The sequence below is a fragment of the Budorcas taxicolor genome, chromosome 20 (assembly GCF_023091745.1).
Source record: "Budorcas taxicolor isolate Tak-1 chromosome 20, Takin1.1, whole genome shotgun sequence".
Lineage (NCBI taxonomy): Eukaryota > Metazoa > Chordata > Mammalia > Artiodactyla > Bovidae > Budorcas > Budorcas taxicolor.
The window spans coordinates 12,202,086-12,216,811 of record NC_068929.1 but is presented as its reverse complement, the minus strand read 5'-3'; the positions used below and the strand labels follow the sequence as shown (position 1 = coordinate 12,216,811).

General features: G+C 37.4%; 1 protein-coding gene across 1 annotated transcript in view; it reads left to right on the top strand.

Moving 5' to 3' along the window:
- Positions 1-14,726, top strand: part of FCHO2 (FCH and mu domain containing endocytic adaptor 2) — a 117,303-nt gene that overhangs the window by 52,554 nt on the left and 50,023 nt on the right. Inside the window, 1 exon segment of the mRNA XM_052659367.1 lies at positions 13,321-13,365. Within this exon segment, the coding sequence (XP_052515327.1) occupies positions 13,321-13,365 (45 nt within the window).

Here is a 14,726-nt window from a genome sequence, read left to right as displayed (position 1 = left end):
ACTGAAGTTAAATCTAGTTTAGAATTCAGGAAAATGAATAAGTGATTTGATTAGTCTGTGAGCCATTTTTCTTTAGTATAGTTCACAATACTAAGTTTAAAGCCTAAATCATCTTCACTTCCTTTTTCCCACATTTTGTTAAGTTTTAAGCTGTATTGATTCAGTTTCTTAAGTATTTTTCCCTTTAGGCTTTCCTCCTTACCTACATCATTGAATGCAGCAGGAGGTTTCTAAATACAGGTGCAGTAACAATTTCTCTAGTCTATCTTACATTGTATAGCATATTAATGCTTTGGCTATATAATTATGAACTTAGTAACTGAATTACTCATAAATTGCTGACTTTACATTATCAGTTCAGTCACTCAGTCGTGTCCGTCTCTTTACGACCCCATGGACTGCAGCACGCCAGGCCTCCCTGTCCATCACCAACTCCTGGAGTTTACCCAAACTCATGTCCATTGAGTTGGTGATACCATCCAACCATCTCATCCTCTGTCATCCCCTTTTCCTCCCGCCTTCAATCTTTCCCAGCATCAGGGTCTTTTCCAATGAGTCAGTTCTTTGTATCAGGTGGCCAAAGTATTGGAGTTTCAGCTTCAGCATCAGTCCTTCCAGTGAACACTCAAGACTGATCTTTAGGATGGACTGGTTGGATCTCCTTGCAGTCCAAGGGACTCTCAAGAGTCTTCTCCAACACCGCAGTTCTAAAGCATCAATTCTTCAGCACTTAGCTTTCTTTACTGTCCAACTCTCACATCCATACATGACTGCTGGAAAAACCATAGCCTTGGCTAGACGGATCTTTGTTGGCAAAGTAATGTCTCTGCTTTTTAATATGCTATTTAGGTTGGTCATATTTCCTTCCAAGGAGTAAGCATCTTTTAATTTCATGGCTGCAGTCACCATCTGCAGTGATTTTGGAGCCCCCCAAAATAAAGTCTGCCACTGTTTCCACTGTTTCCCCATCTATTTGCCATGAAGTGATGGGACTGGATGCCATGATCTTCGTTTTCTGAATGTTGAGTTTTAAGCCAACTTTTTCACTCTCCTCTTTCACTTTCATCAAGAGGTTCTTTAGTTCTTCACTTTCTGCCACAAGGGTGGTGTCATCTGCATATGGGGTTATTGATATTTTTCCTGGCAGTCTTGATTCCAGCCTAGCTTTTCTCATGACGCACTCTGGATTTCTTCTTTATAGACAGAATGAAATTTAGATTCTGGACTTAGATTCAAAGCCTTTCAGGATCTGCCCTTGCCCAGTCTTTAGTGTTACTTTCCATTATTTCTTTTCTGTCATCCTCCATTGCAGCCAACCTGAACTGCTTGCTGTTTCCTATTCATACTCCCTTTGTGCCCTTGGTACCTTAGTTATGCTAATGTCTCCTCTAGAAAATGCTATATCCCACTTATTTGCCAAATTAAGCTCTTAAAGAAGCCACGTCATGTGTTACTTGCACCATCGTTGTTGTCTAACTTAGATTTTAGTAATTGTGCTTTTGTGAAGAAAGGTTCTGTATTTGATTCATCTGTTTATCTTCATTATGTATAAACAGTACATTTTTGCTCAGTGAATGAACAGATGGACATATATGGTAAGGTTAGGATGTTAGAGAGGTTGGAATGGTTGAAGATACTGGAATGGATGGAATGCTGTTAGAAAAGTCTTGGTAAAGAAATAGTAAATAATTATGGCTAAAGTTTAGTAAGTACTTATTTGTAGCATGTACTGTGTCAACTGCTTTGCAGGCAAAGCTTGATCTTCAGGAACTCTTTGATGTAGGTACTTTTATTCCCATTTTACAGATGATGGAAATATTGAGAGGTTAAATTGTTTGCCCAAACTAAGTACATGGCAGAATACTGGGATTAAATTTCAGAATCCTTGACCTCAAGGCCCATGCTTTGGAGGAATGAAAATTGAACTGCATAAGTTTACATATGTAGAAAGAATGAGAATGCTGAGATACATAACTATAGAGTAGTGTGAAACCCTAAAATTTATGGTAAAGATTGGATGGCATCACCGACTGGATGGACAGGAGTTTGAGTAAGCTCCAGGAGTTGGTGATGGACAGGGAAGCCTGGCCTGCTGCAGTCCATGGGGTCACAAAGAGTCAGACACGACTGAGTAACTGAACTGAACTGAAGACGAGTTATGAGAGGTAAAAGCAAAGAATTTTTATATGGAGCATTTAGAAATATTGATAGAATAAAAGCAAATGTGTATTGGCTAACTGAAAATGCCTTAGAACTGAGTGAGGTTGGTAGATTGTATCATTGTCAGTATCCTTTTTGTGACATTATTTTGTAGTTTTGCAAAATGTTATTTCAGGAAACTGGACCAAGTGTACAAGGAACCTTGTTGTATTTCTTTCCTTTTTCCTTTTTTAAAAAACTGTAAATCTACAGTTACCTCGTTAAGTTCAGTTACTTTCTTATCTGTGGTATAGCACAGTACTTAACCCTATAGTTTGTGATCTATACTTTACTATACTAGTGAGATGTAAGCCTCAAAGTCTTCATCTATAAAGTGAGGATAATAATAGTTCCTACCTCATGGGGATTTGGGAGGTTTACCTGAGATAATGTAATATTTATTGAGTACTTAGTGTTATTTTTCCCAAATTAATACATACTCGATTAATAGATAGGTACTATGGGGTATTGTTTATTTATAAATTTAAATATATTTGCCTCAAGATACACAGACATGTAGAAAATTTCTGTGACTAACTGGTAAGAGGGAGGCCAAGATTGGTGATGACATGGGTTTTCCTAGAATTACTTAGCCCAGAATTAGGTGACAGTTTTAGATGACTGCTGACATCATGTATATAGGTGACTGATTTTCAAGATAAATGGTCCCAGAACTTAACTTAGGGGAAAGAGAAGGCGTGAGCAGGGGTGGAATGGAAAAGGTAAATGCTACTTCTGTAGTTGACTTGCTGTGGGCGACAGGCTCATTCATACAGATTTGTTCTATCTGTGGGCACTAGAGGGAGCTCATTTCAGTGATGGAAACTTTGTATTTCTCAGAAAATAATACATGTGATTGTAAGAAATCGCTGGATTTAAAGAATTTTGTTTTGTAAGAAATACACTTGCTTCAATTGTGTATACTAGGGCTTCCCTGGTAGCTCAGCGGTAAGGAATCTGCCTCCAATGCAGGAGAGGAGGGTTTGATTGCTGGGTTGGGAAAATCCCCTCAGGTAGAAAATGGCAGCCCACTCTAGTATTCTTGCTTGGGAAATCCCATGGACAGAGGAGCCTGGCTAACTGTAGTCCAGGGGGTTGCAGAGTCAAAACACACACACACACAGCCACTCTCTGTCTCTGTCTCTGTCTCTGTCTCTGTCTCTGTCTCTGTCTCTGTCTCTCTCTCTCTCTCTCACGTTCTCTCTCTCTCACACACGTTCTCTCTCTCTTTCTCTCTCTCTCACACACGTTCTCTCTCTCTTTCACACACGTCTCTCTCTCACACACACACACACACACACTCACAGACGCACACTGCTGGTAACACTTTTTCTCTTTTGTAAGGGCTCCCTCTGGTGGATGAGTTCTTCTGTAAACTGGTTTTAGTCCTATGGGGCACAATTTTAAAAGAAAACAAGAGGCCCACTTCTTTAGAAACTCTGCATAAACTGAAAGTTAACCCATTTGTCTTACACTGAAAAATGAGTATTTTTTTTTTCTGTAGCCAGTTATCTGTTGAAAGATGTAACCTCTAGCTCTGTGTGTCCAATTTTCCTGTGTAAATCACACTTTGAGAAAGTATTAAATTTTCTCACTATTATTGAGACTATTTTAAAAACATAAATATATATATAATAATGTACATTTAATAAATATATATTCAATTCAGTTCAGTCACTCAGTTGTGTCCAACTCTTTGCTACCCCATGGACTGCAGCACACCAGGCCTCCCTGTCCGTTACCAACTCCTGGAGTTTACTCAAACTCATGTCCATTGAGTCGGTGATGCCATCCAACCATCTCATCCTCTGTCATCCCCTTCTCCTCCCACCTTCAATCTTTCGCAGCATCACGGTCTTTTCCAGTGAGTCAGTTCTTTGTATCAGGTGGCCAAAGTATTGGAGTTTCAGCTTCAACATCAGTCCTTCTAATGAATGTTCAGGACTGATTTCCTTTAGGATGAAAGGAAAGGAGAAAAGGAAAGATATACCCATTTAAATGGAGAATTCCAAAAAATAGCAAGGAGAGATAAGAAAGCCTTCCTTAGGGATCATTGCAAAGAAATAAAGGAAAACAACAGAATGGGAAAGACTATAGATCTCTTCAAGAAAATTGGAGATACTAAGGGAACATTTCACGCAAAGATGGGCTCAATAAAGAATAGAAACGGTATGGACCTAACAGAAGCAGAAGATATTAAGAAGAGGTGGCAAGAATACACAAAAGAACCATTCAAAAAAGATCTTCACAACCCAGATAATCACGATGGTGTGATCACTCACCTAGAGCTTGACATCCTGGAATGTGAAGTCAAGTGGGCCTTAGAAAGCATCACCACGAACAAGGCTAGTGGAGGTGATGGAATTCCAGTTGAGCTATTTCAGATTCTAAAAGATGATGCTGTGAAAGTGCTGCACTCAATATGCCAGCAAATTTGGAGAACTCAGCAGTGGCCACAGGACTGGAAAAGGTCAGTTTTCATTCTAATCCCAAAGAAAGGCAATGCCAAAATACTGAAACTACTGCGCAATTGCACTCATCTCACACGCTAGTAAAGTAATTCTCCAAGCCAGGCTTCAACAGTACGTGAACCGTGAGCTTCCAGATGTTCAAAGTGGATTTAGAAAAGGCAGAGGAACCAGAGATCAAATTGCCAACACTGGTTGGATTATTGAAAAAGCAAGAGAGTTTCAGAAAAACATCTATTTCTGTTTATTGACTATGCCAAAGCCTTTGACTGTGGATCACAACAAACATGTATATTAAGATTAAATATAAATATACACATATAAAAATATATTTTATAATATGTATCATTTTTGTCATTACTTTTTTATTGAATTATAATTGACAAATAACCATTGTATTAGCTTTAAGGTATGCAACATAATGATAAATGTATATATTGCAAATGATTGCCAGAGTAAGTTTAGTTAATGTCTATTCCCACACATAGTTAGATTGTTTTTCTTGTGATAAGAACTTTTAAGGACTATAGTTGGCCCTCTCTATCTGAGGATTCCACAACCATGGACATGGAGGGCTGACTGCGTTAGGCCGTATAAGGGACTTGAGCATCTTCAGAATTTGGTATCTGCAGGGATCCTAGAACCAGCCGCCTTCAGATACTGCGGGATGACTGTACTCTCTTAGCGGCTTTCAAATACATAATATGATATTGTTAAGTAAAGTCACCATGTCTGTGGGCTTATTTTGTCCTATAACTGGAAGTTTCTATGTTTTGACCACCTTTACCCATTTTACCCAGTGGCTTTCCCCCTCACCCACTCTGTATCTGTCAGTTCAGTTTTATTTTTTTAGATTCCACATGTAAGTGAGATCATAGAGTATTTGTCTTTCTCTGACTTATTTAACTTAGCATAATGCCCCCAGGTTCCATCTATGTTGTCACAAAGACAGGATTTTCTTTTTGTGTGTGTGTGGCTATTTTGTGTGTGTAGAGAGAGAGATATATATGTGTGTGTGTAGATATATATATATATATATATATATATATATATATATATTTTATTGATCCTTCATCTGTCAGTAGAGACTTAGGTTTGTTTTCATGTCTTTGCTCTTATAAATAGTGCCACACTGAGCATGGGGAAACCGCCTGCAATGCGGAAGACCTGGGTTCGATCCCTGGGTTGGAAAGATCCCCCAGAAAAGGGCATGGCAACCCACTCCAGTACTCTTGCCTGGAGAATCCCCATGAACAGAGGAGCCTGGTGGGCTGCCGTCCATGGGGTCGCAAAGACTCGGACACGATTGAGCGACTAAGCACATACATACACTGAACATGAGAGTGAAGATTTTTTTTCTCGGTAGTGATTTAATTTTCTTCTGATAAATATGGAGAAGTGGAATTGCTAGATCATATGGTAGTTCTATTTTTAATTTTTTGAGGAACTTCCGTACTGTTTTTGTCATTACTTTTTAAATGTTGTACTGCTTGGCTTTTCTGGAATTTGAGTTACTCTTAAGTGGATGCTTTGGATATCAAAGCACTGTGGTCTGAAAGAATCATGAATAAACAGGTGTTTTCTAATTGTGAAGGCTTATTATGTTCTAATGACATTATCCTCATTCTCATATATTTTAGTTGCAGCTAAAATTAAGATTAAAATCTGTATTTTTAAAATTTTTTTAATTTCCTATTTTACAGTCATTCTGCTAATTTCACTCTGGCTGTTTATAATTCATAAAATCTAAGCAAGTTTCCATTTATAAGAAACAAAAGGATAGATAAATAAAAGGTTGGTAAAGCAGTGTCTAATATGTTTAAATAAAAGATTTTGTTGCAAAGCTTATCTATATTTTCATTATATGATAATATAGGTTTATGGCTTCCATCTGAGGACTTCCAGGGAGAAGGAAATGGCAACCCACTCCAGTATTCTTGCCTGGAGAATCCCAGGGACGGAGGAGCCTGGTGGGCTGCCCTCTGTGGGGTCACACAGAGTTGGACACGACTGAAGTGACTTAGCAGCAGAGACTATATATTGTGTTTACAGTTACAAATAGAAAAAGCTTCAGAAAGGGAGACATAAAACCAGCCACCAAGAAAAAAGGAAACATGAGATTCTTGTAGTCAGACCACCTAAATGTGAAATTGATTAGTTTAGATTTTTAGAATTTTTCAGCTTCCAATTTTAGGTATATTATTTTATATATAGGGTACAGGTAATAAAGTATTATTTTAAATATAGTTGAAAAAAAATCTAGTGATCATCTTTCCAGGCTCCTCAGTGATTTGGAGTAATGCCAAACCTATAAATTGAACCTTCTTCCACAAAGTTTTTTTTTTTTGGAGAAGCATTGAAACCCTTTTGTAGAGAGCAAAATTAAAAATTAGCTGATAAAACCAAAGACCCACAAACCACACCAGATTTGCTGTGATTACTTCATTTTTCTAATTGATAGTAAATGGGAACGATCTGAGAAAGAGAAAAGAATGGATAATGATTAGTGAAGAGGATAATAAGATTTGCACAAATCGGAGACTGAAAGAAGAAAACTTACAGAGCAGATAACACAGAAAAGCTTTGCTTTGTGCAGGAGTACACCTCTCCCTAGGTGTCCTAACTACCTAGGACAGAGGCATAGAAGTCTGCCCTGTGGGATGCGTGTGCCTCCTGATAACGATTGTCTCCTGAGCTAGATTTAGCTTTGCCTGTTACTTTGAGGCCTTCAAAGAATGAATGTGGGGTGGGGAGAACATGTATTTTGTGGTACGTAAAATTATAAAATTGAGGTGTTGGTGTCCATGTAAGTTCTTTGAAACCAGTCACACTTGTCTGCTGTGACCCATTTCTTGTCTGCTCTCACACTGTGGTAGCCAAGGTCACTAGTTGTGACAGACTTTATGACCCACAATGTCTAAAATACTTATTAGCTTGACTTTTTATAGAAAATCTTTGCCTAACTTTGGAGAATGTACTTTTTAATGTAGATGGTAGCAAGCTTGATAATACATTAGAACTGTGTAACTTATAACAATACTAATTTTTTTTCCCAAAAGTTGGTTCTGCTGTTCTTGGATTCAGAAATCAGTTAATCTGATAGCCTGCACCAACTACATCTGTGGTCATATCACAGCACAGTAACTGATCATCATCATCATAATCCTAAATTGTAAAGTAAAGATTAAACTGTTTTGAGCAGACTTTAAGGAAAACTTAGTTCATTAATTTGAAGTAACCATTAAAAGTATTCAATGTATGTGCATGTTCAGTTGCTCAGTTGTGTCCAGCTCTTCACGACCCCATGGACTGTAGCCTGCCAGGCTCTTCTGTCCATGGAATTCTTCAGGCAAGAACACTGGAGTGGGTAGCCATTCCCTTTTCCAGGGGATCTTCCCAACACAGGGACTGAACCCAGGTCTCCTGCATTGCAGGGAGGTTCTTTACTGTCTGAGCTATCAGGGAAGCCTATTCAATGTATAAACACTGATCAAAAAAAAAAAAAAAGAAGTAAAGAAAAACAAAACTAAAGGAAGCTCATTATAGTTTTTACATGTGCATCTGAATAAAGACAGGGTTTTAGTTCCTTTTGCAGTATGTAAAAGAAGTTAATCAACTTGACCTTAAAAGGAAGTTTATGGAAAAGAGACTGAGGTACTCCAAGGATTCAAAATCAGGAATATAGCCAGGCTACAGAAGGAAACCCAAACCAGTAGAAATACTAGGTATTATTTTTCCTTTGCTAAGTCCCTGCATTTCTACTGCTTTTTTTTTTCTTTGCAGAATGGCTTTCTTTGCTTCTCCAGGTACCTTATGTAAGGTGATCTCTTAGTAAATTCTAGATATTTTCGCTTGTCCCTTAATTGTATCCGTCGCTCAGAATTAACCCAGGTTTTTGTCCTTTTTCTTGACCAGAAACAACCTGGTCTAGGTAATCTTGGGTTGGGGTGATCTTCTTTCTAGTTCAGTCAGTTCTCACTAGGTCTCACTAGTGGCTGCTGTTCCACTTGTGAACAAGGGGAAATTCCCAGAGAAGAGAGATTACAGCAAGCAGAGTGTTAATTCCTAAAGGTTTTATTAGGATCCCAGAAAGTGAAAACATGACTCAGTCGAGAGAATGGAAGCAGTGTCAGATTTTGGATATAGGGGGAGATTGTATTTCAGTGCCAAGATGCTGTGTTGGAGAACTCGGTGATAATTTAGATTTTACAGTGGCTGAAATTCTGTGGTTAAAAACCTGTTCTTTTTATTTGAGACCAAGGTTCCTAAATTAGCTTTATCACTGCTTCTCAAGCCTTGGCTACCTGTGAGAATCATTTGTTGAAAATATTTTCCTTTTCCTTTTTAGTTCTTTCTCTCTCTTTTAAAAAAATGTACAGACATTGTACTATCCCAGAAATTTTGATGTCATTGGTGAAGGGTGGGTCCTTGGTATCACTGTATTTTAAAACTTGTCCAATTCCAACATGCAGCCAATTGTTGAGAAATTGCAGCATTACATCAGTGGATGCTTGTCATAAACGGAGATGCTCAAGCCCTACCCCAGGCTTACTGAATTAGAAACTATAGTTTAGTAAGATTGGTGGGCAGTTTGTGGTGCTTCCCTGGTGACTCTGGTTCAGTGTCTCCCCAGGAGACACCCGGACATTCAAAGGCAGGTCTGTCTCACTCTCTGTGGGGTCTCTGGGTCCTGGTGCAGACAAGGTTTTATTTGAGCCCTCCAAGCATCTCTAGTGGGTATGGCGTTTGATTTTAAACGGAATTTCGCTCCTCCTCACATCTTGCTGTGGTTTCTCCTTTGCCCTGGGACGTGGGGTATCTTTTTTGGGTGGGATCCAACATTTCTCCTGTCGATGGTCAGCAGTGAGTTGCAATTTTGGAGTTCTCGTAGGAGAAAATGAGTGCATGTCCTTCTAGTCTGCCATATGTGTAGATAGAGAAAGAGGAAGGAAATATGGCAAAAGATATTATCACCCCTCCATATCATTCATAAAAGTGATAAGACCTAAGTTTAGAAAGATAAGTAACTAGTCCAGGGTAACCAGCCAACAAGCAAGTAGCAAAACCAGGACCTGAACCTCCATGTCCTTTGCATACCACCGCAAGCTAGAGTTTGGTGCTCTTTTTCCTGTTAGCTTTCCTGGTTCAGCATCTGAGACACGTAGGAATGTGGCTCTGTTGCGGTCCACAAGCCCAGAAGCAAGCTTGAAAATGTCACTGACCCATTGTTTACGAGCCGCCCCCACCTTTCCCTTTGTCTCTCTCTCTTCCTCCTCTCTCCCCACCTCTCCCTCCTCTCTTCCTCATCCCTCCCTCTTTATCATCACTTTTTGTTAAACTTTGAGGTCTGGGCATATTTGTATGTTTTAATTTGGCTTCTAGATAAAACCAGTGATCTGTGGTTTTAGTTGAGTATATGTAGTAAATTACTTGATTTAGGTAGCCCAAACCTATTTGAGTTTTGGGGCCAGTTTATAACTAGACAAAGTTGCTAATTTTGTTGATGGCTTGAGATTTAGAATTGATTCCAAAACAATGGAAGCTATTAAATGTTTCACATTTTTTTAATACGCTACCTCGTTCCACAAAATACATGTAGTGATTAAAGATTAGTGTTAAATAAATTCTTTCCTCCTGTAACATTTCCTAAAGTTTTGCTCCAGATTAGATTTGGATGAATTGTTTGGGTTATTGACTTTTTCTCTTGCTAGCAACAATTTATTCCTACCTGATGATTAAAGCATCATATATAAGAATCATTGGCCCTCTTTGAGGTCTGCCTTTAATTTCTTCTGCATTTAATTGAACTCTTGATGGCATTTTTAGATAATGTGTAAAAGAGCATCAAGAGGCAGAACCAAAATGGTCTTATTTGCTTTTATACAAACTAAATTGCCCTTGTGGCCCAGCATAAAATCTAAGTACTAAGAGCAGTTATTTATTTTGACAACAGAATTAATTGAGCCTAAAACAATTGAAATTCCAGTTGTAGCAAACTATTCTTTGACTCTCACTCTGGCTTTGGTACTGTCAAAAAAAGTAACTTGTCTTATGATTAAACAGCAGAATGATGGGCAGTGGACTGCATTTGGGAGAGATGCTGAATAAACTTTCTGCTTGTGAAACAGTTCAGAAGTGACATGCTACAAGGGGGGTCAGAATGTGCATTGATATCCAGCTGAGCTGTCAACTGGCACTGAGCCAGGCACGCAAAGCTTTGCCATGTGAAGCAGCATGTGGAGCGTATGCCATTTGAAAGGGAAAATCTTCTTCATGCATGATTTAATGGTTTTTTTAAGGGCATATATTTAGTTTTATTGTTCCAGAAACTGTTAGTATTTCTGTTTTAATAAAAGAGATTATGTGTGGATGGAAGTCAATTTTTTTAATATATAGTTTATAATTTGAAAGGATTTCGCATCTGACATTGCAGAAATGTCATTTGAATAGCTTATTTTTATTGAATATTTTTTCTGTTCCAGATGGATTTTAAGAAGATGTTTAAAAAAGATAAAGGGAAAAATAATCAAGATATGTCTGGGTAAAAATGTGAGAAAAAATGTAGAGTTTTGTTTGAAAGGATTGATGTTAATAGGGATAAGGGATGTCTTTACTGTTTTCACATATTTGAAGACATCCAAAGATCTTAAAAGAATATATCCTGTATTTGCTCAGGTGATGTTTTAAAAGGTTTTCTAGATACTGCTTTTTAAAATTGTAAATAATGCAATTTGGTATTGCTGTTTTGTTTTGTTCCCTAGAAAAAGCCTATAGCTTGAGTATTAGAGATTCTGTAAATAGTTACTGGGCACAAATGATGTGCTTATAATAGGAAAATTTTGGATTAACTATGTTTCTGGTTGTCTTTTTTTTTTTTTTTTTACGGGTGGTTATAGTCTCCCAAGCTTTATTATGAAGTGATAAAACTAATAATATGTAATAAACTGCTGGTGATTTAGGCAGAGATTTTTCATTCTTCATAATTCTTAAACAGCAAAAGATGGCTGTTTATCAGATGCACATACTACTGAAATTCCTTACCTTTATTAGTCTTTCAGTTCTCATCTCTTTGTAAACTATTAGTGTAGGCCTTTAAAGGATTCTAAGACCAAGCTCATTACCCTTTCATTTAATGAATTTATAAGCTTCCAGATTTACAGAGTGGACCTGAAGTCCTTGAAATTTTAATTGGGCCATTTTCTGACTCTTAAGAACTTTTTGGATGGAAGTAGTGAATGTATTTTTTTCATTTTAGCCAAATGATGTTTACCATAAGAATGCCCCAGTAGGGCATGTATTGCTAATTAATTAGTTAAGACCTTGTTTATCGGCACATTTATAACTTTTATTCTGCTTATCACTAAATGTTAATCTACTTTATTTGAATAGAAACTGGAACTGAGGAAGTAAATCTTTGACTTAGAGGTAAAAAGAAGGACATTTTAGCCAATAGTTTTAGATGCTCCTACTTGTAGAGAAATTTTCCTTGTTGGTTAGTAGTTTTCTTTCATAATGGAATGACCTATAAGAACTCTGATCATGAATTTGGACATAGTTACAGTTAAGCTTAACATATCAGAAGGATGAGTAGTGAAATCTCTTATGCACTCTTTACTTCAAGCTCTATTTAAAAATCTCTTGATGTAGCAGATTGTACCAATTACCATTATTAAATTAAAAATGGTTTCACAAAAAAACTGGACTTGCATAAAATTGTATATTACAGAACAGGGCTAAAGAGACAATTTAGTGGAATGTGAAATTTTAGTTTGATAATTCATTTTATGTATATTTCAATAGAAAAATAATTCCTGCTGTTCACTACTTTATTTACTGTCTAAATAATTTGGTATTTTACATATATGAAAGATACCACATTTTATAGCACTTAAGGTTAGTCTCAGCACACCTGTCATTTCAGGCTATTTTAATTGTTTTTCAGCTGGTTTCCATTTTATTTTTGTCCCCTTCTCTGCAGTCTATCTCTCGTACCAGTGCTGAATTAATTTGTATATAAGACCACTTTCAGGAGGGTGTATGTGTATCACTTTCTCACATGAGAGCTCTTCCCATTGCCTGCAAACTAGAGTTTAAATTCTTTGACCTGCTGTATGGATAGATCTGGGTTTTGACTTCAGCATCACCTCTTAGTTAGTATGTAATTAATTCACTTACTTATCTAGCAGATATTCATGGAAGACATTATTTGCTAGGGTGCAGTGGTGAACTGAACAAGCAAGGTCCCAGGCTTCCATTCTGGGAGTGTTTGCTGTCTTGGCCCCTTGGTCTTACCACCAGCGCAACCAAGGATTCAGCAACTGCCTCTTACTGTTGTTTTCTCTCAACTATACATACAACAGGCTCCCAACTACATGTTAGATCTCTGTGCCCCAAGTTGTGTGGCATCATATATAAAGGGTTTGCAGTAAATTGTGGTCATAATAATGGGCCAGTCACAGTTTTTTTTTTTTTAATAACACTGAACATGCTTGCTATTTGATATTTAAATTATTGCTGATATTTTAATTAACATCAGGTCACTCTGAAACATTTCAGAATCATTAAAAAGATGTAATGGGATCCCATCTGATTGTTTTCTGTCACTTTTTTTTTTAACCAGTACTTGTCCATGTAATAACATTTTTCTTTTTAGGCCTTATTGAGTTTGAAGAATGTGACCCTGCTAGTGCGGTTGAAGGTAAGTTGACTAGTTGTAATGTGTGGCAGCTAGCTGGTAGCTTCTGTTTACTGAAGAGAGAGGCTGCTGCCCATTGGTGTTAGCATGTCTAGGGAGTGATGTAAAAAATCTGAATGTGGTTTAAAGGCTTGTTGTATTAATGTTTGCTTTACAAATAAGTTTGCCCAAAGGATACTGTGTTAGAATATGTATTTTTTAAAAGATAAATATAACATGTATTTGTTTTTAGATATACATTGAGAATGTTTTCTTCATTGATTCCTTCTTTAAACACTCTAATGTTATAAATAAGAAACATCACTGCATATTGATGTATACTGCTTATTCTTCAATGGGTAGCATTTCAGTAATTAATAAGGTTGTGCATTAATGCTAATGTGACTGTCATTCAAAATAGGTGATGATTTGAATTGGAGAAAGGGTCCACAACACTTCCTATTTAAATTTATGTTTTTTATAGTATGAAGCCCAAGAGATATCTGCAGTTTTTGTTGTGGGTTTGTGTGTGTGTGTTGTGTTTTATATATCTCACTTTGTGAGCTGCTAGAAATAATTTGAAAGCAGTCTTTGATTTTTTCCAAGACCTGTGTAAGAGTTTAGAGAAACGGTTTGCTATTGTGTGTAAGGTTATTACTTCAGCAGTCAAGGAGCTCCAGGGCCTAGACTTTTTATAGCTGCTGTCTATGGGGTCGCAGAGAGTCGGACGCGACTGACACGACTTAGCAGCAGCAGCAGCAGCAGCTGTTTGATTAAGAGCAGTAATTATTTTAAGTTCTCTGTAATCTTTAAAGATTCCTCAAAAGCTGAAAAGAATTTAAAGAGTTCTTTAAAATGTTTATAATAAATAATACCTACTCTGAGGAAAAAAATTATTTTAAAAATATTGTAATATGCTATACAAATATATGGTTCAGGGAATTAGTTTTACATGAAAGCAAGTACATTATTCTAAGACATTTGGATTATTATCCTGATTGTAGTGATAACTAGCTGTATAACAGTTACAAAAACTTAGTTACCTAATGCTTTTGAGTTTCCTCATCTACAAGGTGTGAAGTTAACTTGAAGTGAAGAGAAGTCGCTCAGTCGTGTCCGACTCTTTGTGACCCCATGGACTGTAGCCCACCAGGCTCCTAGGTCCATGGGATTTTCTAGGCATAAATACTGGAGTGGGTTGCCATTTCCTTCTCCAGGGGATCTTTCCAACCCAGGGATCGAACCTGGGTCTCCTGCATTGTAGGCAGATGCTTTACCGTCCAAGCTACCAGAGAACTGGAAGTTAGCTTGGGTGTACTCAAACCAGTCAGTCCTAAAGGAAATCAACCATGAATATTCATCGGAAGAACTGATAAAGAAATTGA